This window comes from Lemur catta, chromosome 15 (genome assembly GCF_020740605.2).
Source record: "Lemur catta isolate mLemCat1 chromosome 15, mLemCat1.pri, whole genome shotgun sequence".
NCBI classification, from domain to species: domain Eukaryota; kingdom Metazoa; phylum Chordata; class Mammalia; order Primates; family Lemuridae; genus Lemur; species Lemur catta.
In genome coordinates, this window is record NC_059142.1 from 9041919 (window position 1) to 9067277 (window position 25359).

At 41.4% G+C, this 25359-nt stretch overlaps 1 protein-coding gene across 1 annotated transcript in view; it reads left to right on the plus strand.

Moving 5' to 3' along the window:
* The first annotated feature begins 4631 nt into the window (after window positions 1–4631).
* MYH13 (myosin heavy chain 13) overlaps window positions 4632–25359 on the plus strand; it is a 63149-nt gene continuing 42421 nt past the window's right edge. The window contains exons 1-7 of the mRNA XM_045525252.1: window positions 4632–4676; window positions 18190–18405; window positions 20114–20257; window positions 20347–20503; window positions 22077–22104; window positions 22193–22304; window positions 24077–24169. Of these exons, the coding sequence (XP_045381208.1) occupies window positions 18202–18405; window positions 20114–20257; window positions 20347–20503; window positions 22077–22104; window positions 22193–22304; window positions 24077–24169 (738 nt within the window). The 5' untranslated portion in view covers window positions 4632–4676; window positions 18190–18201. The remainder of the gene's footprint in view (window positions 4677–18189; window positions 18406–20113; window positions 20258–20346; window positions 20504–22076; window positions 22105–22192; window positions 22305–24076; window positions 24170–25359) is intronic.

The following is a 25359-nucleotide window of genomic DNA, read 5'->3' on the forward strand; positions in this document are numbered from 1 at the left end:
TCTGTGTGTGTGCGTGTGCATGTGGTGTGTTTGTGTGTGTGTGTGTGTGTGTGTGTGTGTGTGTGTGTGTGTGTGTTTATAATCTGTTCACTTTCCTGCTCACAAACCTCAGAAGTTTTCCCAGCAATCTCAGAATAATACCCTTACTCTGGGCATTGGAAATCCATCACAAACAAGCCCAGCCCCCTTCTCCTGCCTTTACCTCCACATTACCCTCCAACCCCATTTTAATTCTGTGCTGCCGCCAGGCTTGTCCAGTTGATCTTCCTGAAACACATCCTGGGGAGTCTTGTTTCCAACCCACAAACCCTCAGTTCCCTAAACCTAGAACCTCCTCCCTGTTCCCCTCAACATTATAGAAGTCTGAGACAGTAGGGGATAGAGGAAAGGGTAGCTTTGGAATCAGAAACCCTGGATTTCAATTCTGGCTCTTTTGCCTACTAGCCGTGGGGCCTTTTTGGCCAACCATTTACCTCATTAGGCTTCAGTTTCCCTATTTGGACAGTGGGAATAACAATAATATGAATAATATAAGTCCCTTGGGCTTGTAGAGAAAAATTAAACATAATATACAAAATTGCCAGATAAACTAGAAAATACTGCAAAAAGATCATTATTATCTACACAATCACTCTTCCCGCCTAGATCCTTCTCTCCTTCAAAACAAAATGTCATGAATAATTATTAATAACAATTTGGCTAATATTTTATATTAATATATAATACACTTTATGGCTTTCAAATACCTTATGCATATGCCTAATCCACCATACATCCCACTCTTCTTGGGAATTCAATCTTGGGAGAGAGATTTATCCTTTTCATGTTCATGCACACTCTTCCCATCTCTATTGTCAACTCCATTAGGACAGTGACCCTCTCTCAAATCCTGTTCCCTGTTCCCAGCAGAGTCTTGTACCCAGCAGACGCTCCAAAATGATAAACTTCCAAAAGCGAGAGGTTATAGGCATAGGCTCCACAGACAGAGAGGTTTTGAAGTTCTGCAGCTTCCTAGTTGTATGGCCTTGAGTACGTTACTTAAACATTTGGGCTCTGTTTCCTTGACTGTAAAATGGGAATGATATTCGCACCTATCTCGTGGAATGATTATGAAGCTTCAAGGAGCCAATATGGATAAAGCCTGGCATATGGTGAGTTCTTAAGTCTTAACTATTAGTATGAAGTGGAACTGAGAGTCTTGTTCCATTCTTTCCCACCTTATCACTTCAGGCCTTTTTCAACACAGATTCCCCCATGAGTCATCTTGATCATTTATTCACCGGAGCAGACATTTACTGAGCATCTGCTACTTACAAAAGGCTGTACCTCTAGTAAAAGCAGCTGTGCTTATGCCTGATTGCTCTCTGTTACTTTCTTCTGGGCCAAAATTTCTCCATAAATTATGTCCTTGAGCCTTCCTGTCTTATTTTTAGGAGCAGAGAAAAAACTGTGTGGTGTTCCAACCTCAAATCACCTTTTGTGGATATTCCAAGTGCTGGAAAAAGTTATTCATGTTTCCTTACTGAAAGGCTGCTCAGATTCCCTAAGATGCTTGTATTTGTGGTAAATCCTAACAGGAGGGAAGAGAGTTTGTCACATTTCTTAAACTCATTCAGCCACAGGACCATTTCTTTCTCAATTACCCTCAGAATCTGCATTCTGTCAAATCTACTCTGGAAAACGCTGTGTGGAAGTCCTGTTTCTACCTCCTCCTCCTCTGGCCACAGATTCATTTTGACTAATTCAAATTGTCCTTTGGAAATGTTTCACCTACATGAGACTCTACCCACTGGAGGACTGAACAGAGAATCTTTGGTTCAGCAAATATTAATTATCTACAACTTAAACAATCAGACTGTATTGCTGTAAATGGCTCTAACTTCTACATGTACAGTTGTTCCTACGTATTCAAACATCACTTACATTTTAGCCAAAGAAAGAAATAAAATAAAATCCCCTAAACAATCATAAGAGTTGTCACAAAGACCATGCATTTTCATTAAAATCTTCTAGAGCTTCACTCGGAACTTACTTACTCTTACTTTAGCCTGATCTTAACTGTGTAATCTGGTTCCCAATCTATAACACAAAATCAGGCTAGTGAAGACAAACTTACTAGCTGTAGAAAGAAGTTAATTACTTCTAAAAGTCTGGCCATGAAGGTAAAGATATAAAATCTGAACAATAGACACAGAAATTCACAGCAGGAACAATTCATGCAGGGCATAACCCACTAAAACCTAATGTCTTTGATGATTCCATTACATTCTCTCCCAGCATCCCTCAGTGATCAAAAAAAGTTAAATTCTATTCAAGTTACTAAATTAAATATATAAAGATAATGTACAATACATTTTGGAAAGATTTCCTTCCAAAGGATTTTTTTAACAAATAAATAAGACTGGATGTGTTAAGTGGTCAACCTTAAGTTTTTCAGAAATTTCTGAGACGAGGAGCACACCATCCCATGTGAATGCTAGGCAAATGAGGTATAGTTACTGTCCGTACTATCGATTGCCCTTAGTGTGATAAATCATCCTGTGGTTCTGCCCTTCACCGACCTTCTTAGCACACTCTGCCCCAGTTCCACTCAGCCCCTAGGACTCTCTAAGTCTCAAAGATCTGTGTCCAACGTCAAAATCCCTACACAGCTGACCTGGCATTATGCAGCCTCCGCTGGTCATTTATCCAAGTAATTTAACAAGAGTGAGAGATCAGGGCTACGACGCATTTACATCTAACAAGTAGATGGTGATCCCCCAAATATAGCCAAGTTAGAATGCTGGGCTGGCAGATTTGGGACTATAAAGAGAGCTGAGGGACACACTCCTGAAATTGCTCCACCTGCAGCATCTCTAGGTAAGTGCTCACAAGTACCAGCTCTCTTGTTCCAGGTAGCTATGATTACACCGGATCAGGTTACCAGTCAAGGAGGGAAGGCAACACAGTAGCCCTTACTGAAGGCCTACTAAGTGTATGGTCCTGTGTTAGGGGCAATGTCGGAGACAAGATGGCAAACGAAGACACCTGCCTTTCAAGAAGCTTTTACAAAGGGTGGAAAGACAAGAATACAAGCAATTATGAGACAAAAAAGAATTCACCTGCAGAACAAAACTGAATATAATGCGTAATTCCATCTCTGATTATTTAGGTCACTGTTGTACTGTTCAGTTAGCAAATTATCATGCTTGCTTATGCTATGTCTTCTGTAATTGCTTGAACTATTATTTGACATTTTTATGGTTATTTAAATTTTTTCCCATGTCAGGATTTCTGGGAGATGATTGTGGGAAGAACTTATCCCAAGCATTTTATCCATCTTAGAACGTGTCATAGTCTGGTTGCTATGGACTGGTTTGCAGACGGGTCTAGCATGGCGAGCCCTGTGGACTTTGGACTGGGCCATGTCTGACAGTGCAATAGCATCCTCAGAGTGACTCCAGCTTTTGGAGACTTGTGCCGCTTTGATTTCAGGCCTCCATCTCCAGTGGAGGACTTTCTGTCATAGATTCATAGGGCTGAAAGGAATCTCGGAGATTTTATGGTCCGTCTGTCTCATTTTACAGAAGAAAACAAAAGTCCAAAGGAATCACAACAGCTACTTAACAGAACTAGTATTAGAAATCTACAGCTCTGCCTCCAAGTTTTATTCCTTTGAACTTAGGATTCATAATATAATATATAAGCATTTAATTTCTTTCTGAGAAATTTGGGAGAATTTTCAGATATAGCTGGAGATTATTAGACTCATAAAATAAAGAGAGGGAAGGAGGGAACTGGAACACTAAGCCAAATGCTGACTACTAAGCCAATGTTCCTGCCTAAATGGGGTTTCACAACCTATTTCCCTGGTCCCATAAAAGTGTTGTGTGGTAAATGGGAAGTTTGTTTAAATTAAATTTGATATGGAAAATTTTTCAGACACTCATGACTCGTGAAGATAGCCATGTAGTTTATAAACTCCTAGAGCTGAGATTCCTTAGTCCTAGATAAGTTTTCAGCTGCCCTACTTTCATCTTCTCCAGGGAAATTTAGGGCATTTAAGAGAGTAAAGAAGTCTTTGCCCACAAGTCACAACTTTTCTCCTATTGCCAAAAGAATTTGATAACTGCCTCTAAGGATCCGAGTTATAATCTGGATCATTCCTCACCCTTCTTTTCTTTCTTTCCTGACCCCTCACAGCTCCCCCAACCAGAAGCAACGTCTTGCTAAGTTCCCCTGACAGTTCGTTTAGACTCTTAAAAATTTGTCTTAGTCCTTCTTGTTCAAAAATTTATTTGAGCATTGCTCTTAGCCCTTACTAAATTTTGCATTCTTGTAAGGCAAAAACTGTATTTTATTCTTCTTCACACCCCCTTAAGGAGCTGACATTGGTACTTTGTACACACAGAAGGTTCTCAGAAAAGTGTTATTTAATTGTTGTAATTAACCAAATATTTAAACAATAATGATTTTAATCAAGAGTAAAAATGCAAGTGGCAAATTTATTCCATTCCGCATCATCCACTGTGTATCTATTTAAATGCAGATAAACTAGAACAAGCACAGTTTCTACATTTATTTAAGCTCTTTATAGCTCATTTGGGGTTTTTTGTTTGTTTTGTTATGATTTGAATCATCCCTAAGAAGACGCCTTATTCCTGAAGGACACTGACCCTTACTTGGGAACCAAAAAGGTAAGAGTTACTTTCAGCTTGATCATTAATGCAATAATTGAAATTAGAAAATATTTTACACATTCTAGGCCGGGCGCGGTGGCTCACGCCTGTAATCCTAGCTCTGGGAGGCTGAGGCGGGTGGATCACTCGAGGTCAGGAGTTCGAGACCAGCCTGAGCAAGAGTGAGACCCCGTCTCTACTAAAAATAGAAAGAAATTATCTGGCCAACTAAAAATATATATACAAAAAAAAAAAAATTAGCCGGGCATGGTGGCTCATGCCTGTAGTCCCAGCTACTCGGAAGGCTGAGGCAGTAGGATCGCTTAAGCCCAGGAGTCTGAGGTTGCTGTGAGCTAGGCTGATGCCACGGCACTCACTCTAGCCCGGGCAAGAAAGTGAGACTCTGTCTCAAAAAAAAAAAAAGAAAATATTTTACACATTCTCATTCTTACAATACTCCTAAGGAGCTGAAATTGATGAATTTGAAACCAATTACTTAAGTGTTCTTAAAGGCAGATTACAAAATATGCAGGTTTTACCAAAGGAAGAATGGCTTCCCAAATTTGCTCATTAGACTAAAGTGTATAAACCACAGTGCAGAATTTTGACATACAAGCTCAAGGTCAATGAACAGTACTTAGTTGGCCCAGAACATGAGGTTGATAGGGTCAAGATTCAGTCTTCACACACAGGCCAACTTTGCTGTACCCTGAGCAGAGTCTGTGCCCCTGAATCCAAGCAGCTGTGCCTTCACTCACAAGCAATGCTGAGAGAATAAGGAGGAATCGGTTCAAACCTACGCCCAGTGTGGTAATAAAAACCCTTTCCCTCTAAGATTTGTGTTTATGAGAGGTAATTCTGGATGAATTAAGAATTAAAAAGCCAAAGTGTAATTGAGTCATGACCACATAGCTGCTGATAAGAAACAGTGGCTGTGACATTCCCAGGAGAGGGGTGAAAGTCAAGAGTAGTGTCATGGTACACTGAAAGCAACAGAGAGGCACGCAGAAAGTAATGATGGAGATTGAGGGGGCGGGGGTGGCCATCTCAATTAGAAGGCCCCTAAGGACAGGAACAGAGGAGGTGGCTAAAGGGGCACAGCTATGCAAGGTTGCAGGCAGGTCATGCTGTTGGAACAGAGAATGAGCTAATTAAGGGAATTTCTGAGGGTTGAGTTCAGGAGGGAGCATGAGTCACGCCACAAGAGTCAGGTCAGATCTAAGAGGGTAAAATTTATCAGTCAAGAATGAATGGTTTTGGCCGGACACGGTTGCTCACACCTGTAATCCTAGCACTCTGGGAAGCCGAGGCAGGAAGATCATTTGAGCTCAGGAGTTCAAGACCAGCCTGAGCAAGAGCAAGACCCCGTCTCTACTAAAAATAGAAAGAAATTAGCTGGACAACTAAAAACATATAGAAAAAATTAGATGCCCGTAGTCCCAGCTACTCGGGAGGCTGAGGCAGGAGGATTGCTTGAGCCCAGGAGTTTGAGGTTGCTGTGAGGTAGGCTGATGCCACAGCACTCTAGCCTGGGCAACAGAGTGAGACTCTGTCTCAAATAAATAAATAAATAAATAAATAAATAGTTTTACGCTTGGTTCCTAACACAGTTGCATAAATATAGGGAGAAGATCCGACTTAACAACCGCAAGCACAGAGAGGGTTGAGGGGCTTTGCTCTGCAGTGAGTGGTGAGTTAGCAGAGTGACGTGCTGGCAAAACGCAGTCACCACCTCAGGCATTACACCTAGGTCAAGAGAGGTGAGGGCACACTCTGACGGAGGATGACATGTGGTTTGGATATCACACTGTAAGAGATTAACAGGAGTAGGTTCAGGGTAGAGTGTCTCAGACAGTAAAGGAGATTCAGAAGCGTATCATGGAAGAAGCAAATGAAGTTGGTGCTGGAGCTATTTAACATGGAGATGATAAAGCTAAGGAGACCTCAGAACAGCCATCATATGGCTGAGAAGTTGACTTATAGGAAGGTTTGAACTTGTTCTGCTGTTACCGAGAGCTGGAATGACAATCTTTCGTCAAGAAGTTACAGAAAGCCAGGTTTTAGTTTAAAGCAAGAAGAATTTTTGGCCTGTCATACTGCCCAAAATGGAAAATAATTGTGCCTGAGAGTATTCAACTAGGCTGGACACATCTTTGCAAGAATATTGTTGGAACAACTGAAGCATCATCTAGGTAATATTACACAATTAGGAGATACTAGGTTCTGAGTCACAGTTAGAATAGAGTAGGTAGAAGGAGAAAAATCCCTACCTGAAAACTGGCAGTGACTTGAAGCTCAGATGGAAAAGTGTTATTTTTCTAAAAGGACTAAAACTATGGCACAACCATCAGTTATTATAGTCTTTCCCCAACTTCAGACTTTATTCTTATATTACTATCATAGGTTTTAAAATATTCATGTAACACCAGTACTATTAATTTACTTAATTTTATTCACTTAATTACATATTATTTATTTTTATTTGATTCACTTTTTTTTCCCCTAGATTTGTTTTTAAAGGTTATCTTATCTCCTTGCTTTAAAGGTGTAAATCAACAATATCAGCTGAGAAATTTGTAAAACATTTAAAATCTCAAAACCCATTCCAGGCTTACTAAAGATTCCCAGCTGGATTCATATGCCCGTTAAAGTTTCAGAAACATTCATTTATGTCACTAGTACAGGTATATGTAGCACACTCCCTAAATTTTAAGCAAATATTACCCTATTTTTACCAATTCTGATTTTTTTCACATTTTTTACAAAATGTTATCTCTGAGTTGCGATGCATATTACAATCCATGAAAGGAGTATTGTAGTTTAAATTAGCTGCATTTTTTTCTTTGTTCATGAAATACACAATTGATGGCATTTGGGATTTTGATAAAATAAGGTTAGACTTTAAGCATACAATTATTAAATTAAGAAGTATTTGCCTAAAATCATTTTTTTGTACAAGCAGTAGGACTATGCCATGGTTTTGGCTTTAGAAAAGCAAAGTAGTTTTATAACAGCAAAATAATACTCTAACACATTAACTGCCATGTGAGTTATATTTAACTCACACTAGTTTTGAGCCCAGGGCCTCGTGAAGCATGCGTAACTCAAGTCTTTTCACCTTGGGAGCCACGAGAACGATGTTCCAAGTTGCATATAACTCACCCACAGAAAACAATAAAAATAACAAATTTTTCATTAAATTGGAAAGGATCATTTGTTTTCGAAGTTTTTATTTTATTTTTGTAATAAAACACCGAGCTCCAAGCAAAAAAAATTTTTTTCTAGTGTGATAGTCAATGTGTTTGTTAAACCAGTGGTTCCCAAATATCACTCTGAGGCCTTTGTAAAAAAAAGTCAGATTCCCTGGTCCCAACCACAAGGATTCTGTTGCAGATGATTTTGATGTGGATCACCTTCCAGCAACACTTTTGAGTATTATGCTTAACACTAAGTCAAGCTAAATAATATAAGACCATAAACGTGTAACCTGTCAGGACTCCCTCATACAATAATGCAGCCACTCTCAAAGTGTGGTGGGTCCTTAGAGATTTCCCAAAAACTTTTCAGGAGGTCTTTGAGGTCAAAATAATTTCATGATAATACTCAGCTGTTACTTGCCATTTTTACTGTGTGAATGATGCAAAAGCAAGGATGGATAAAACTTCTGGTGCCTGATTATAAATCAAGGCATGGCACCAAACTGTGCTAGTAGTAGACATTGTATTCTTCCCTGCCATACACTTTCACTAAATTTTTTAAGTTTAAAAAGGCTATTTCACTTAAGAATGACTTAAAATTTCAATAGTAAAAATTGTTAAATTTTTAAAATCTCAATTCTTGAGTGTGTATCTTTGTAATATTTTATGTGATGAAGTGGAAGATCCACCGAAGTTTGTTGGTTGTCTTGTGGAAAACTACATGTGCGGTTGTATGAGTTGCAAGCTGAACTAGTCACCTTTTTCATGAAGCACCATTTTTACTTGAAAGACCAGCTAGCAGACAACCTAAGGTTCTTCAGACTTGGATATCTGGCAAACATGCTCTCAAAAAGGAACAGTGTGCTTGTCATTTTGAGGAAAAAACTGACAGTATTTGTTATAATGATAACTTTGTGTCTTCAAGCAAAAATTAGAATACATGTAGGAAAATATCCATCTGCCACAACTAGCTTGACAGCTTCCTAGTACTTACAAAATTTTCAAATGATATCACAGTGGTTATATCAATGATTGTGATTTTTTAATATTGTACAATAGAATGTGTCAACATTTGGAGGTTTTGAATAATTCAGTGAACCAAAATTTTTGAAATAACCGATGTTTGATGTCCATACGTGGGAAAAAGATCCATTCAAAGTACAAGACAGACTAGTGGATTTATACTGTAACGGTGTACAAAATGTTTGTTGATGTGGTTTCAAGTTCCACATTGCAACTAGCCTTTAAGAAACTACCACTTGTTGAGTTTTGGTACAGTATCTAAGAACAATGTCCACAATTATTTGAAAAGGCAATTAAAATACTCTTTTCTTTTCTAAATTACATAACTGTGTAAAGCCAAATTGTCTACATTTGCTTTAACCAAATAAATATACAGAAACAGATTGAATATAGAAGCAGACATGACAATCCAACTGTCTTCTGTTAAGCAGACATGAAAGAGATTTACAAAAATAAAAAAACAATGCTACTATTCTCAATAACTTTTTGTTTTGGAAAATGCAATCATTTTCATAAAAGTATGTTATTTATGTTAACATGAAACAGATTAGATAGTAATTTTAATTTTTTTTTAATTCAGAATATTACAGGGGTACAAATGTTTTGGTTACATAGATTGCTTTTGTACTGCTTGAGACAAAGTTATAAGTGTGCCCACCACCCAGTACTGTGTACATTATACCTGTTAGGTGTGATTTCACCCATCCCCTCCAACCCCATCCCACCTGCTTGATTTCCATTGAGTTTTACTCCATCTGTGCACATGAGTGCTATTCAGTTAGTTCCAATTTAATAATGAGTACATGTGGTGTTTGTTTTTCCATTCTTATAATACTTCACTTAGAAGAATGGTCTCCAGTTCCATCCAGATTGTTCTAAAAGGTATTAATTCATTTTGTTTTGTGGCTGAGTAGTACTCCATGGTATACATATACCACATTTTATTAATCCACTCATGAATCGATGGGCACTTGGTTGATTCCACATCTTTGTGATTGTGAATTGTGCTACAATAAACATTCAAGTGGAAGTGGCTTTTTTATAAAATGGCCTTATTTCCTTTGGGTACACACCCAGTAGTGGGATTGCTGGATAAAATGGTAGGTCTTCTTTTAGTTCTTTGAGGAATCTCCATACTGTTTTCCATAGAGATTGTGCTAGTTTGCAGTCCCACCAACAGTGTATAAGTGTTTCTTTCTCTCTGCATCTACATAAACATCTATCATTTTGGGACTTTTTGATAAAAGCTATTCTCACTGGGATTAGGTGATGTCTCATTGTGGTTTTGATTTGCATTTCCTGATGATTAGTGATGTTACACAAAAAAATGTGCAACATCACTTATTGGCCATTAGTCTATCTTCTTTTAAAAAGCTTCTGTACATGTCTTTTGCCCACTTTTTAATGGAAGTGTTTGTGATTTTTTTTCTTGCTAATTTGCTTGAGTTCTTTGTAGATTCTGGTTTTTAGCCCTTTATTGGATATATAGCATGTGATTATTGTCTCTCATTCTGTAACTTGTCTATTTGTTCTGTTGATTATTTTCTTGGCTGTGCAGAAGCTTTTTAATTTGATCAAGTCCCATTTATTTATTTTTGTTGTTTCTGTGATTGCCACTGGGGTCTTCTTCATAAATTCTTTGCCTAGGCTGATATCTAGAAGAGGTTTTCCAACATTTTCTTCTAGAATTCTTATGGTTTCATGTCTTAAGTTTAAGTCCGTTATCCATCTTGAATTAATTTTTGTGAGAGATATGGATCCTGTTTCAATCTGCCACATGTGGCTATCCAATTTTTCCAGCACCATTTATTGAATAGGGATTCTTTTCCCCAGTGTATATTGCTGTCTGCTTTGTCAAAGATCAGATGGCAATATGTGGATGGTTTTATGTCAGTGTTCTCTGTTCTGTTCCATTGGTGCATGTCTCTATTTTCGTGCCAGTATCATGTTTTTTTGGTTACTGTAGCCTTGTAGTATAGCTTAAAGTTTGGTAAAGTGATGCCTCCAGATTTGTTCCTTTTGCTTAAGGTTGCTTTGGCTATTTGGGCTTTTTTCTGGTTCCAAATGAAGTGTAGAATTATTTTTTCTATATCTGTGAAAAATGACATTGGTATTTTGATTGGGATTGTATTGAATCTGTAAATCACTTTGGGTAGTGTGGACATTTTAACAATATTGATTCTGCCAATCCATGACCATGATATGTTTTTACGTTTGTTTACATCATCTGCAATTTTCTTCCTCAGTGATTTGTAATTCTCTTTGTAGAGATCCTTCACTTCCTTTGTTAAATATATTCTTAGGCATTTTGTCTTCTTTGTAGCTATTGTGAAAGGTATTGACTCTTTGATTTGCTTCTCAGCTTGATTGTTGCTGGTGTATAGTAATGCTACTGATTTGTGTACATTGATTTTGCAACCTGAGATTTTGCTGAATTTATTTATCAATTCCTGGAGTCTCTTGGAATCTTTGGGGTTTTCAAGATATAAGATCATATCATCAGCAAAGAGCAATAGTTTGGCCTCCTCTTTCCCCATTTGGATACCCTTAATTTCCTTCTCTTGCCTGATTGCTGTGGCTAGAACTTCCAGCACTATGTTAAATAGAGGTAGTGAAAGTGGGCATCCTTGTCTTCTTCCAGTTCTAAGAAGAAATGCTTTCAACTTTTCCTCATTCAATATTGGCTATGAGTTTATAGATGGCTTTTATAATTTTGAAATATGTTCCATCTATGCCTATGTTTTTAAGAGTTTTTATCATAAAATAGTGCTGAATTTTGTCAAATGCTTTTTCTGCATCTATTGAGATGATTATATGATCTTTGTTTGTGCTTCTGTTTATGTGGTAAATCACATCTACAGATTTACATATGTTGAACCATCCTTAAATCCCTGGGATGAAACCCACTTGGTCGTGCTGGGTTATTTTTTTCATGTGCTGCTGAATTTGGTTTGCTGGAGTTTTACTGAGAATTTTTAAATCTATATTCATAAAGAATATTGTTCTATAGTTTTCCTTTTTTGTTGTATCAGGTGGCTTTGGTATCAAGGTGATACTGGCCTCATAGAACAAGTTGGGGAGGATTCCTTCCTTCTCAATGTTATAAAATAATTTCTGCAGTATGGGTAGCAATTCTTGTTTGTAGGCCTGATAAAATTCAGCTGTGAAACCATCTGGTCCAGGACTTTTTTTTTGTTAAAAGATTTTTTATTGCTGTTTCAATTTCATTGCTCATTATTGGTCTGTTCATGACTTCTATTTATTCCTGAATGAGCCTTGGGAGGTTGTATGTTTCCAGGAATTTGTTCATTTCCTCAACATTTTTGAGTTTATGTGAAGAGAGATTTTTATAGTATTCACATATGATATTTTGTATTTCTATAGTATCAGTTGTAATATCTCCTTTTTCCTTTCTGATTCAGCTTATTTGGGTTCTTTCTTTTCTATTTATGGTTAATCTAATGAGAGGTTTATCAATTTTGTTTATCTTTTTGTTTCATTAATCTTCTATATTGTTTTTTATTTTTATTTTTATTATTTTTTTGGAAGATAAAAAGAGTTCTTGAGAAACAGTATTTATTTTTTTTATTTCAGCATATTATGGGGGTACAAAAGTTTAGGTTACCTATATTGCCCTTGCCCCCCCGCCCCCCGTGAATCAGAGCTTCAAGCATGTCCATCCCCTAGACAGTGTGCATCACACTCATTATGTATGTGTACTCCCATCCCTTCCCCCCCACATCTGCCTGACACCCAATTTATGTTATTCCTAAATGTGCTCTTAGGTGATTATCAGTGAAACCAATTTGATGGTGAGTACATGTGGTGCTTATTTTTCCATTCTTGGGATACTTCACTTAGTAGAATGGGTTTCAGCTCTATCCCGGAAAATACAAGAGGTGCTATATCACCATTGTTTCTTATAGCTGAGTAGTACTCCATGGTATACATCTACCACATTTTATTAATCCACTCATGTATTGATGGGCACTTGGGTTGTTTCCACATCTTTGCAATTGTGAATTGTGCTGCTATAAACATTCGAGTGCAGATGTCTTTTTTATAGAATGTCTTTTGTTCTTTTGTGCATTGTTTTTTTAATTTTTGATTCCATTTAGTTCTGCTCTGACCTTAGTTATTTCTTTTCTTTTTCTGGATTTGGGTTTGGTTTTCTCTTCCTTTTCTAGTTCCTTGAGATAATTCATTAGATTGTTGATTTGTGATCTTTCTGTCTTTTTGACATAGACCTTATGGCTTGCAGGAATTCCTCTTTCATGTTAACTTTGGCCAGTCTGATGTCTCTGTATCATGGTGACTGCCTCTTTACAGTGATTCTCCCAGGTGTTCATTAAGCTTTTTGTACTTGGATATCTAAATTTCTAGCAAGACCAGGGAAGTTTTCCTCAACAATTCCCTCAAATAAATTTTCCAACCCTGTGTGTTTTCTTCTTCACCCTCAGGGATGTCTGTGATTCTTGTTTGGTCTCTTTACATAATCCCATATTTCTTGTAGGCTTTGTTCATTCCTCTTATTTCTCTGTTCTTGTCTTTGACTGACTCATTTAATTCAAAGGTGTTTTCTTTAAGCTCTGAGATTCTTTCTTCTGCCTAGTCTAGTCTTAAAACTTTCCATGGTGTTTTGTGTTTCCTTGAATAAATTTTTCATTTCTGGAAGTTCTACTTGATTTTTTAATAATTCAATTTCTTTAGTGAATTTTTAATTCATTTCCTGTATTGTTTTTACAGTTTCTTTATGTTGGTTTTCTGTTTTCTCTTGTATTTTTTGAGCTTCCTTATAGTCCAAATTTGGATTTCTTTATCTGTCACTTCAATATTTTCATTTTGGTTTGTATCCATTGGTAAAGAGTTGTTGTTCTGTTTTGGGGGTGTCCTTTTGCTCTGATTTTTCATACTTCTAGAGTTCTTTCACTTATTTCTTATCATCTGGCCTGTCGATCAAGTTTTGGGGGTGCTGGGCCTGGCTTATGAGCCTATCCCCAGGGCCCTGAAGATCAATCCCTCACTGTGCCAGGGAGAAGAGTGCTGTTCCCAAGTTGCCTATGGAGTGTTCAAGCAAGTTTGATGATCTTCTCAGGTTGCATCTGTCCTGCTATCTTCACCTCTTCCCAGCTGTGTGGATTGTGTTGGGTTCTCCAGCTTAATCTCTGATATGGCAGGTGGCACTCGTGAGTACGAATCAGCCATGCCCTGTTTATTTGAGTTGGAAGACACGAGGATGAGCTATAGAGTTGTTCTCCCTCTCATTGGTTGATGTTTGTGTGAAAAAGCCAGCTGCAGAGATGTTCTTTTATGCTTGTGGTAGACTCTGGTCCCCCAGGTGGAGTACTTCAGTGCCCCAAGCTTTAGGAGGGACCCTGTAGATTCCAGGAGGTTGCTTTATCTCCACCACTGCTGAGGTGGAGGGTGGAGCAAGGTGGTTCGTGGCTAGGTTGTGGGAGCCTGAAAGGCTTTGCTAAGCTCAGAAGTTGCTCAGGGGGATCCCCCAGTAGGAGGGTCACAACAAGCTCTCTGACCCAGGAGCACTGTTCATGGGGGAGGGGCCTAAATGCTTGAGTGCTAGGGCCCTGGGCCGGGATCTTTCTGTTCTTATCCAATAGCACAGTTTTTCTGCAGGGAGGAGTGGGCACTCCCCCAAATCACCATTCCTTGGACCCCACAACACACTCCCATCAGTTCAGTCCATGTGTGCTCCCTCACCACCCAAGTCCAGCTTTCAAACCTCCCCCAATCTGTGTGTCTGACCCACTAGCATATCTCTCCACAAAAAGTCGGCAGGCAGGAAGTTCCAAGATTGTGCACTCCTGTTGCACTACAATTCCTCCAAGGAGGAGGTGTGGGCCCCACTATCTGTGGGGACCTCAGCTTGAAGCACACTCCCACCAGAGAAAAACGACCACTCATGAACTTGTCGGCTGGAGCTGCTCTCTGTGTTGTAATGAGTGGGGGGAGGGGCTGTAGCAGTCAGTCAGTCAGCCAGTCTGCCTGAGTGCAAGGCGAGACCCTCGGTTGCCGTGGAATCATGGGCTAGGCTATTCCTCTCTGAATCCCCCACCCTTATTCAATGTAGCAGTTCTCCAGCAAGGGCGGTGGGCACACTCCCAGATCCCTGTTGCTCAGCACTCTACCACACTCTCCCATCAGATTTGTCTGTGTGGGCTTTCTTGCCACCCAAGTCCAGCTCCCAGACTTCTTCCTTGCATCCTCCTGCACCCCTCTTGTGTCTGGAGGACACTGGGACCAGTTTGCTTATCTGAGCCACCAGCATGCAACCCCATGAAACACCAGTGGGAAGGGAGTTCCCAGACTGTATCCCCCTGTTCCACCACAAGTCCTCAAGGAAAGAGGAGAGGGCCCCACTCTCTGTGGAGATCTCAGCCTAGAGTGCAGAGAGAAGCAGCCCTTCACAAACTTCTAGGCTCAAACTACTTTCAGGGTTGTAATGGGTGGGAAGGGGCCACAGTGCCTAGTCAGCCAAGTTCGAACTGATTTCTCAGTTGCAGTGGATGGGAAGGTGCAGGGGAGGAAGTATCTGGATGGGAGAGAGCCGGCACTCCAGCCTCTCATGGCACTCTCCCTGGGGAGCACCTCACGGGCTGCCCAAACTACTGAGACCCACTAGTTGACCCCACTATTCCTTATTTACTGCTATGGTTGAGCTCATGGAGGGTGGAAAAGCCTTCAGTAAACTTAGTGTCCCACTGTCCACCAAAGGCACGCAGGAGGGAGAGGCAAATCCCCCCTCACCCTTTCACTGGGCTCTGAGCGTCTCTGGGTTTACGCCTTGCTGATATTTTGTCCTCTTTTTCTTCTTTCTTCTTGGCTTCACAATTTTTCTCTGTGGGGTCCCCAGCCATCTCTGTCATCTCTCTGTGAGCCATACCTGAACTGTGATTCTTCTCCCCTCTCCTGTATCCAATATCCTGCCTTCCCGTCAGGAAGGTCTGACAAGTGATGTCTCTAGTCCGCCATCTTGTTCATAGTAATTTTAGATGAATGAATAGATATGTTTTAATTTTCTAAGTTTTAATTTCTAATATGGTAAATATTGATAGATATGACTTATGTAAGCCAAGGCTCATGGGATTCTCAGTAATTTACTTTAAGAGTGTGGAGGAGTCCTGAGACCACAAAGTCTGAGAACTGCTGCTGTAGTGAAATCCACTTAAGCCATGATTCTGGGAACTACTTTCAGAGTAATGAAAGGGAAAAGCAATGCAGATGAATTCTTCCTCATCCTCCAGGTTATAACTGAAACAATTTAAAGCGGCATGATGGCTGCAGGCCAGGAGCCCTCTTTGTGGATGCTCTGTTGGGTTCCAGTCTCTCACTGTGGAAACTTAATCACTAGCCCACAGATGGTTCAGCAGAGCCACTGGCCAAAGTGAAAATGCAACTTATCTGCATAAGGTCCGGGAGGAAGCCAATGCTTCTCTTTCTGTAAGCTAGAACTCCATGGAATCACAGGAAGAGATATTTAAAAGATGACCGGTTACCAATGAAAAGCAATTTCACAAAGGGTGAGATGGAGGAGAGAGAACTATAACCTGTTCAACTTTCCCACTTTGCAAAGAGAATATAGAAGATCTTATTTCAAAAATATGAACTGTTTTTCTATTCTTGTCTTACTTCACTTCAAAGGATAGGCTTCAGCTCTAGCCAGGATAATATAAGTGGTGCTGGATCACCATTGTTTTTTGTAGTTGAGTAGTATTCCATGGTATACATATACCACATGTTATTAGTCTACTTATATATTGATGAACCTCTATAATATTCTGAAATTTAAAAAATATGAACTGTTTCTTAAGAGAGCAAAGGAGAGATGTGTGTGTGTGTGTGTGAGAGAGAGAGAGAGAGAGAGAGAGAGAGAGAGAGAAAGATTTAACTTTATTTTTGAGTTACAGGAGAATGAGTGGGAAGAAAAAGAAAGGCAGAAGAGATGAGATGGAAACAAGGAGAGGAGCTGAGGGAAAAGAGGTCCAGAGAGGGAGCATGAGAAGTAAACATGTGCACAGCAAGGGAAACGGAATCACGCAGACCACAGGAACCAGACAGGAGCTGGGCTGGCTGCTGCTTTATCAGTAGGCAGAGACTGGGGCCCAAAGAAGTTAAGTGGTTTGACCGAGGTCAGCGCTAGGACTTTAAGATGGATTTTCTGGCTTCTAAGAAGGGAAAAGACATAAGTAAGGGGAAAAAAGAAGGTGAAATACATAAAGGGCCAAAAAGGGGAGATAGTTTAGGAGAGATGGACACAAAAGATAAGAGATAGAATTATTTTAACGTAAGCCCTCCACACAGAGACACACACACACACACACACACACACACACACACACACACACCATGCAGGGAGTTTTAAGGCAAGTATTAATCTAATTAAACAGTGTTTGTAACACCCTGACACTGCCACACACAATTAAATTTGGAGACCGTGGCACTAGGCCCAGTACTTCCCAACTGTGCATGGAAATCCCCTGGGCATCATGTTAAAATGCAGGTTCTGATTCCACAGTCTGGGGTGGATCTCAGATCCTGCACTTTCTAACAAACTCCTGCTGATACAGATGCAACTGGTCAGGACCAGACTTGAGCAAGAAGCACTATGACAGCAGTGCTCAGTCTGTGGTCCCTGACCAGCAGCAGCACCTGGGAACTTGCTAGAAATGCCAATTTTCAGGACCCACTCAGACCTACTGAGTCAGAAACTCTGGGATGGAGCCCATAACCTGTGAATTTATGAGCCCTCCATGGGATTCTGGTGCATGTTATACGTTGGAACGGTTGCCCGGGGCCTTCATGCCTCCATCACCTTGTTTCCTAAACAAGAGTGACAAATCTCATGTTCAAGTCATTGACTTTCCACTAGGCTATCTGAAATTTCTATTAGGAATGTTCAGATACTCTTAAGATTTTCAGATGGCACTGAGGTCACAGAGCTCAACCATGAGCAATTTAGAAAGTGCTACCTGAAGCCTCTTCTAATGGGCTTATCTTGGCTCTAATTGATTCAGACTTGCACACATGGGGTTGAACTAAGAGATATTCCCCAAATTGATATTTAGAGAGGAAAACAACCATCATGCTTTTGTCTTAGAATAAAATATCCCCTTTAGCTCATTCCCACTTACCCACTCTAAGCTCCTTGACTTGGCTGTAGATCTCTCAGGACCTGGTTTATCCTGGGACCCTTTGAATCTGGCCCCCTGTCTGAATGGAAATAACAGGCATGGGTCCTGCAGATTCAGTAGTTACCCAAGTGCAAGACTCAGCAGCCTCCCTGGTCTTCCCAGACCCCTGCAGTCATGAGCTCTGATGCAGAGATGGCCATTTTTGGAGAAGCAGCTCCCTACCTCCGGAAACCAGAGAAGGAGAGAATCGAGGCTCAAAATCGCCCGTTCGATTCTAAGAAAGCCTGTTTTGCAGTGGATGATAAAGAAATGTACGTGAAAGGTATGATCCAGAGCAGAGAAAATGACAAAGTCACAGTCAAGACCCTGGACGACCGGGTAAGTGTTGATTTTGTCTTTGATTATGTGGGCATTCTTATTTACCTTTGCAGTGGACTATTAGAAATTGCATGTTGGTCTGTAGCAACTTGAAGTTGAACAGAACTTATGAATAATTTGTCTGTTGTACAGTGAAGTAGCAGGTGAAAGCTGCTATTGCTTGCACCTTTGCTCCTGCCTCTTTCCTTCTCCTAGGACTTGGGCTTTCAGGGGTTTGGTGGTGTTTGCTTTGGAGGAAAGCGGCAGGTGAGGGTGGAAGAGGTTGGACTGTTTAAGGGAGAAGGTGAGGCTGTTTGCTTCAGGATGGGCTGACCAAATACAGCTCTCTGGGCTGCAGAGTGATTCTTTCAGAGGAAGCTCAGGAGGCATTGCCTCGTTTAACATGGAGAATCACGGTGTGCTGTTCAGAGCTTACAGGACCTCCACCAGGTCTAGGTCACGGTGTTGGCCACTTTGCAAAATATAGGAAATCTCAACACCTGCTTTCCCTAAGTTTACCATCTGGTATAAGCATCAAGGTGTATATGGCAGGTACATATCTCAGTTCACAAACTCAGGCGTGTGAAACAGATCTTGCTTTTATTTTTATTATTGAGCTTAACCTCTGATTTCAGACCCTTTTCACTGGGCTGGAAAATGATTTTTTCAGTTAATCTTGGGGTCCCCATGACCTCAGCATTGTGTCAGAGTTTCAGAACCTTACATAGTACCACACTGGGTACCCACTCCTCCCTGGATGATATGTTAAGAAAAAAGTCCCAGTCCCTAAAGGTTCAGGATACAGAGACTTTTCTACCTCCCCTCCTGCTACCCTGGGTATCCGTATCTAGTCTAGGGTGGTGGGGCAGGAGAGCCTTCCTTCCTCAAGAAACTTGGTCTACACCAGCAAATCCCTTTCCTTTTACCTTTTCTGTAAAACCCTCGAAGCTCTCCTAAGGACTTAGGCTTTTAGAAAAAAAAAAATCCAGAAGGTCTTTAAGGCTCTTTCTCTTTTCTGTCCTATTTTCTACCTCTCCTGAGTAATGTAGTAGAGGGCCAGCTGTATGCTTGAAAGGGGGATAGAGGCAGGGGAGAAAAATTAAGTAACAGTCTTAAAATATTATCCATGAACCATGATGCAAATCCAAACGTTTTAACTATTAGAGCAGAAGTACAAAGAATTATAGGAGCCTTGAAGCAACAGGGGAGGGAGGAAATGGGCAGGGAATAGCTGGCACTTGAGATAAGGTTTGAGGTTTTCTAAATAAAATTTCAATGAAGATGAGCAGGAGTACTTAGGTGGAAACGCAAAGAACACATCGAGCAGTTCTAACCTGCCAACCTTGGTCTTATTGTAGTACTCACAGCCAATAGGGTGGACAGCCTGCCCTGGCCTTGGCTACCCTAAGCCCCATCTGGCCACCCTGAGGACCGAAGGGCTCTGAGGCTCTGCACACCTGTAACCTGGTCCTGGTGCACACCCTGGTGCACACTGCTGCAGGATGACTGGGGACAGCGGACTAGAATGGGTTATAGAGTTTGACCAGAATCAGATGCATCAAAAACAATTATTTGTGGATCATCTCAGGGCATGGAAATTGTCCATAAGGTTATCCATTGTAGTGGGGTAACTGCTACACCATATGTCACTGGTCCCACCACTCCAGTACAGTGGGGCGTGGATCACTGGCTCTCCCATTCAGCTCCTGCTTTTCCTCCCAACACCCAGACGCTCACTCTGAACAGTGACCAGGTGTTCCCCATGAACCCCCCCAAATTTGACAAGATCGAGGACATGGCCATGATGACCCACCTGCATGAGCCTGCTGTGCTGTACAACCTCAAAGAGCGTTACGCAGCCTGGATGATCTACGTGAGTGCCCTGCAACGTCTCTTTTTATTCCGTTAATTTCTCTGAATTAAAAAGCAAGATCCACATGTTGAATTTTCTGATTTCCCCAGACCTACTCGGGCCTCTTCTGTGTCACCGTCAACCCCTACAAGTGGCTGCCGGTGTACAACCCCGAGGTGGTGACGGCCTACCGAGGCAAGAAGCGCCAGGAGGCCCCGCCCCACATCTTCTCCATCTCTGACAACGCCTATCAGTTCATGCTGACTGGTGAGTCATTTCTTTGATTCATATTTTTTGAAGTTGTTCTTAGTTAATTATTCAAGCCCTTGACAGGCTTCGTCACCTGAATGACCAATGATCAAAGTGATCTTAGGAGACTCAGATGATTTGGAAACGGAAAACCAGGGGCACGGCATCTTCCACTACCAATCACAGGACATGGCAAGGCCAGTGGTCATGGCTGAAGCCACACTTAGCTCACGATTCTTTGGGGGAGTGTGGAAGACAAGGAGATGCCCTGTCCCTACCTCCAAAGAACTCCTGATATGGACACACTTGGAAGAGAAACTATAGCAGTAGCCACTTAGGGAATGCAGAATTGCAGAAATGGGTAAAGCAGTGTCCCTGCACCTGCCTTCTTTCCCAGACTCAGACTCCCCTTTCCCTCCCTAAATTTCCAGAACGGCATTGGAAGTAGAGATATGGTAATAAAATTGTCATGCCATTATGCCTATCATCAAGTCTGTCTGTTCAGTTTTCACCTGACTGGATTTGGCACAGACACAAGCATTTGAGATCTGCAGATGCTTAAAAAATCATCGAATACAATGGTGCTCACACTTCTGTGATTTCTATCTTACACTCATAATCCTTGCCATTTCTGCAAATTTAATATTAATATTTTTCATTAAATTTGTGAAAGTTACATTAATTATAAAGGGAAGGTTAACATAATATCTCTACTTCTATTAGTTTGCTATGGCTGCTGTAACGAAGTGTCACAGACTAGGTGGCTTAAAAAACAGAACTTTACCATCTCACAGTCCTGGAAGCTGGAAGTCTGAGATCCGGGTGTTGCAGGGTTCGTTCCTTCTGAGGGCTGTGAGGGAGAATCTGTCCCCTGCCTCGCTCCTAACTTCTGTGGTTTGCTAGAGAAACCTTTGGCATCCCTTGGTTGCAGAAGCATCACCCTGATCCCTGCCTCCAGCTTCATGTGACATTCTCCCTGTGTGCATTCTATCTCCAGGTTTCCTCTGTTTATGAGGACACCAGTCATGCTGGATTAGGCCCCTGTCTTGACTAATTACACCTGCGTCTTATTTACATCACATTTTCAAATAAAGTCATATTCTGAGATATTGGGCATCAGGATTTCAATATATGAATGCTAGGGGGACGTAATTCAATCCATACACTATTATAAATGGAAAACCACTGTCACTTTCCACACGAAGAAGGTAAATGTAAAAGGAAAATGCAATGACAACCCATCAGTGCCTATAAATTCTAATTAGAAGCCGTGGCCTCCCTCAGGCTCTGAACCTGAGACTTGCTTTCTTTGTTAAGAAGGGAGATGAGACAGTGCTAGCAAGGAGTGAAAGGTCTACGAACATGGATGACTTTTACACTGTGGGATTCACTACTCCCTTCCCAGGCTGCTCGTGTTGCATGTCCTACATTTGAGAAATCTTCATGAATTCTCCCAAAGAAGATTAGACATGCCCAAATCATTAAAGCTGTTAACTAGAGCCCATGTTTTCTAACCATCCTCAATGTTGCCCTATTTCTGTATTCTGTTTGTTGTTCATTTGATTTGTTTTGCTTCCCTCTGCATTTCTAGATCGAGACAACCAGTCCATCCTCATCACGTGAGTAACCTGTGTTCGCAGCACAATGACTAGGACATCACAGTCGTCTCCTCTGCTCTCCTTTATCCCCTTCCTTTTAAACCCACAGTGGAGAATCCGGGGCTGGGAAGACAGTGAACACCAAGCGTGTCATCCAGTACTTTGCAACAATTGCAGTCACTGGGGACAAGAAGAAGGAGTCTCAGCCCGGAAAAATGCAGGTGAGCAGCTGCCTGCACCTGGGGGCTTGTTGGAATGAGTGTGATTGAAAGACTGATTGAGCACCAAGTGTATGCAAGGCATGCACTAGGCAGAGATGGGTAGGTAAGAAAAACTCTGTTTCTCCTCTCTAGAGTCCAAATGTGTGGGGTTTTGTCACACCTCACAATTCTCTGTGGACACCAGCTGGGTGTCCTATAATTCAATCCTATTCTCACACTAACTACTTGGAGATAGAGAGTCACATCCCACAAGTTAAGGGCTCAGTCCCACAAAACTACCCCACTTCAGATACTGGTCACAAGTCCAGGCCTCCTGAATATGTAACCAACGGGCTGTTAATTGGGGGTTCTCACAATAATTTACTAGAATGGCTCTTAGAACTCAGGGAAACACTTTACTTACATTTACCAATTTATTTTAAAGGATAAAACATAGGAATAGTCAAATGGAAAAGATGCACAGGGCAAGGTATGGGGAGGGGTGTGGGGCTTCCATGCCCTCTCCGGACACAACACCCTCCCAGCACCTCCGTGTGCTCACCCACCTGGAAGCTCCCAAAACCCCTTTGTGTAGTGTTTTTACAGAGGCTCCATTACATTGACATGATAGATTAAATCACTGGCCATTGGTGATTGACTCAACTATTAGCCCTCTTCTTCCCCAGACGTCAGGGGTGGGGCTGAAATTTCCAACCTTCTAATCATGTGGTTGGTTCCACTGGCAACCTTCCCCACTGGAAGCTATCCAGGAGCCCCGAGCCATAAAGTCTTCTCCTTGGCACAGAAAAAGACACTTACCACTTCAGAGATTCCAAGAGTTTTAGGAGCTATGTGCCAGGAAACTGGACGAAGACCAAAATATATATTTCTTATATTATAGTATCTCATGAGGCAAAACAAGAAGTGGTTCCACCTGAGTGGACTTGGGTTCTGGCACCAGCTCCCTTAGCAACAGCTGAGTGACGTTGACCAACTCCACATGCTCCTCTGGAGAAGGAATTGGTCACGCCAGTGGTTCTCAAACTGAAGCACACATCAGGATTGACAAGAGGGCTTCTTCACAAGGGCCGGTGGGGTCCCAGGCCCAGAATTCCTGATTGTGTAGGTGTAGGCTGGGACCTCATATTTTACATTTCAAACACGTTCCCAGGTAGTGTTCAGGCTGCTGGTCCAGGGGCCACACTTGGAGAATCACTGGGTTCGACAGTAGTTGCCAAATTGCTCTGGACCAGAAAAGTAAATAGTCATCGAGGTGAGAGTGAAAACCCTGCTTTCTGTATTGGACCTCTGAATAACTCTCATAAAATATTTTTTGCTACTTAAAAAACTTTTTCGAGAACGACTATGTCTGTCGTATCATCTCTTAGGTCACTTGCATTGCTCACGTTCTAGTTCTCCTGAATACAAATGTCTGTGATGTTAGGTAGGTCAGATGCATGAGGTAACAGAGGTACATGTGTCATGATTTATATGAAATGTTATCAGAAAGGCAGTCTGGATGTCGTGACAGAGAGGGTGATGTTCCAGCCGGAATTTGGCATGACCGGAAGTCACCTGGATGCTGTACTAACAAGAGCCCCTCTGGGATGGGACCTTGAGGACTTCTCCAGTGGGTGGGGTGGGGACTGTGTGTTCTGCACTAGCCACCAGGGGAGGCTGGTCAATGTCTGTCCCTGGACCCTGCCCAGAGCACCCACACTTTTGAGTCACCAAGGGGCTACTTCAGAAAATGGTCCTAAGTCCTCTCCTTTCCTCCTCTTGTTCATTACTAGGGAACCCTGGAGGATCAGATCATTCAGGCCAACCCGCTGCTAGAAGCCTTTGGAAATGCGAAAACTGTGAGGAATGACAACTCCTCGAGATTTGTAAGATCCAGTCCAATTTTCAACTATCCCCAAAAATCACACCCTCTCTTGAAATGCTGGATATGAAAAATTGCCACATAAACTGGAATCTACGGAGCCAAATGATTCAGATCAATCTACCCACCTGGAATATTTTGATGCACTTTGAAGAAAGTGTGGGCTTCTTCCCCGCAGAGGGATGATTTGGCTGTGCTTCCCTCACCAGTCAGTATCACCTCACAGTGTCCTGAAGTCACTCACCGTGATTCAGATTCCATAATTAGCAGTTCTTGTACTCTAAAAGTGGTCTTTTGGTGTAGAAACATTTTAAAATGTAAAAGTACATTGAACAATATCCGTTGACTTAGGTACAGAAAACTTAGTGTGCACAAAGTTAGCAGGTTTGACTTCTTCCACTCTAGTGGGCATTGGGAGCAGTGAAGGTAGGAGCAGAGCTCAAAAATTGGGACTAGCTTGATACTGAAAGATATGCCCTGTCCTTGGAGATTTCACTTAAGATTGGCTTAACACTTAAGATTGGCTCAGCTGAAGAGGTGTTTACTTCCACACTGGCAAACATACATCCAACCCTCTGTTTCATTTCACTGGCCAATGGAGCAAGTACTCAGAGGTGAAGCTCCCACTTATGCCTGTAGTTGCAAAAGTGCACCAGAACTTCATACATGTCAATGGTTGCATATTCTCAAGCTCACATTTTATTGCCACCCCTCAAAGATAAAATGGTTATCGATAAGAAAGTAGATGCATCTATCAAGGACTATGGCTCTGAGCCCTGCCCTTTCTTTCCTTGGATACGCACTTTGTACCTTTTGCATTGCCATTTACACATCTGTCTTCCTGGGAGCACAACTAAACTCCTCTTCTTTGCGGGAGGTCTGGGGGCCATGTTACATGGCCAAGGTGTGTTACACATGCCTGGACCAAGTTAGTTATTGCGCTAACCTGACACCAGCGTAAAGTGGAAGACATACCTTCAAGCACTCCTATTAATACCCCCTCTCATTTAGTTCATAGACCTCTCCTCTTGTCCCTGACCCAGAAGTCACAATCATTCTAGTTATTCTGTTCCTCCCTCCACCTTCCAAACATTCGCAGGCTAGGGGTGACTTCCATCGACTTCCATTAAGCAGCTAAAAATACTGAAGACCCAACACTTGCAATTCACACATATCTCCACTGACCCTTCACTA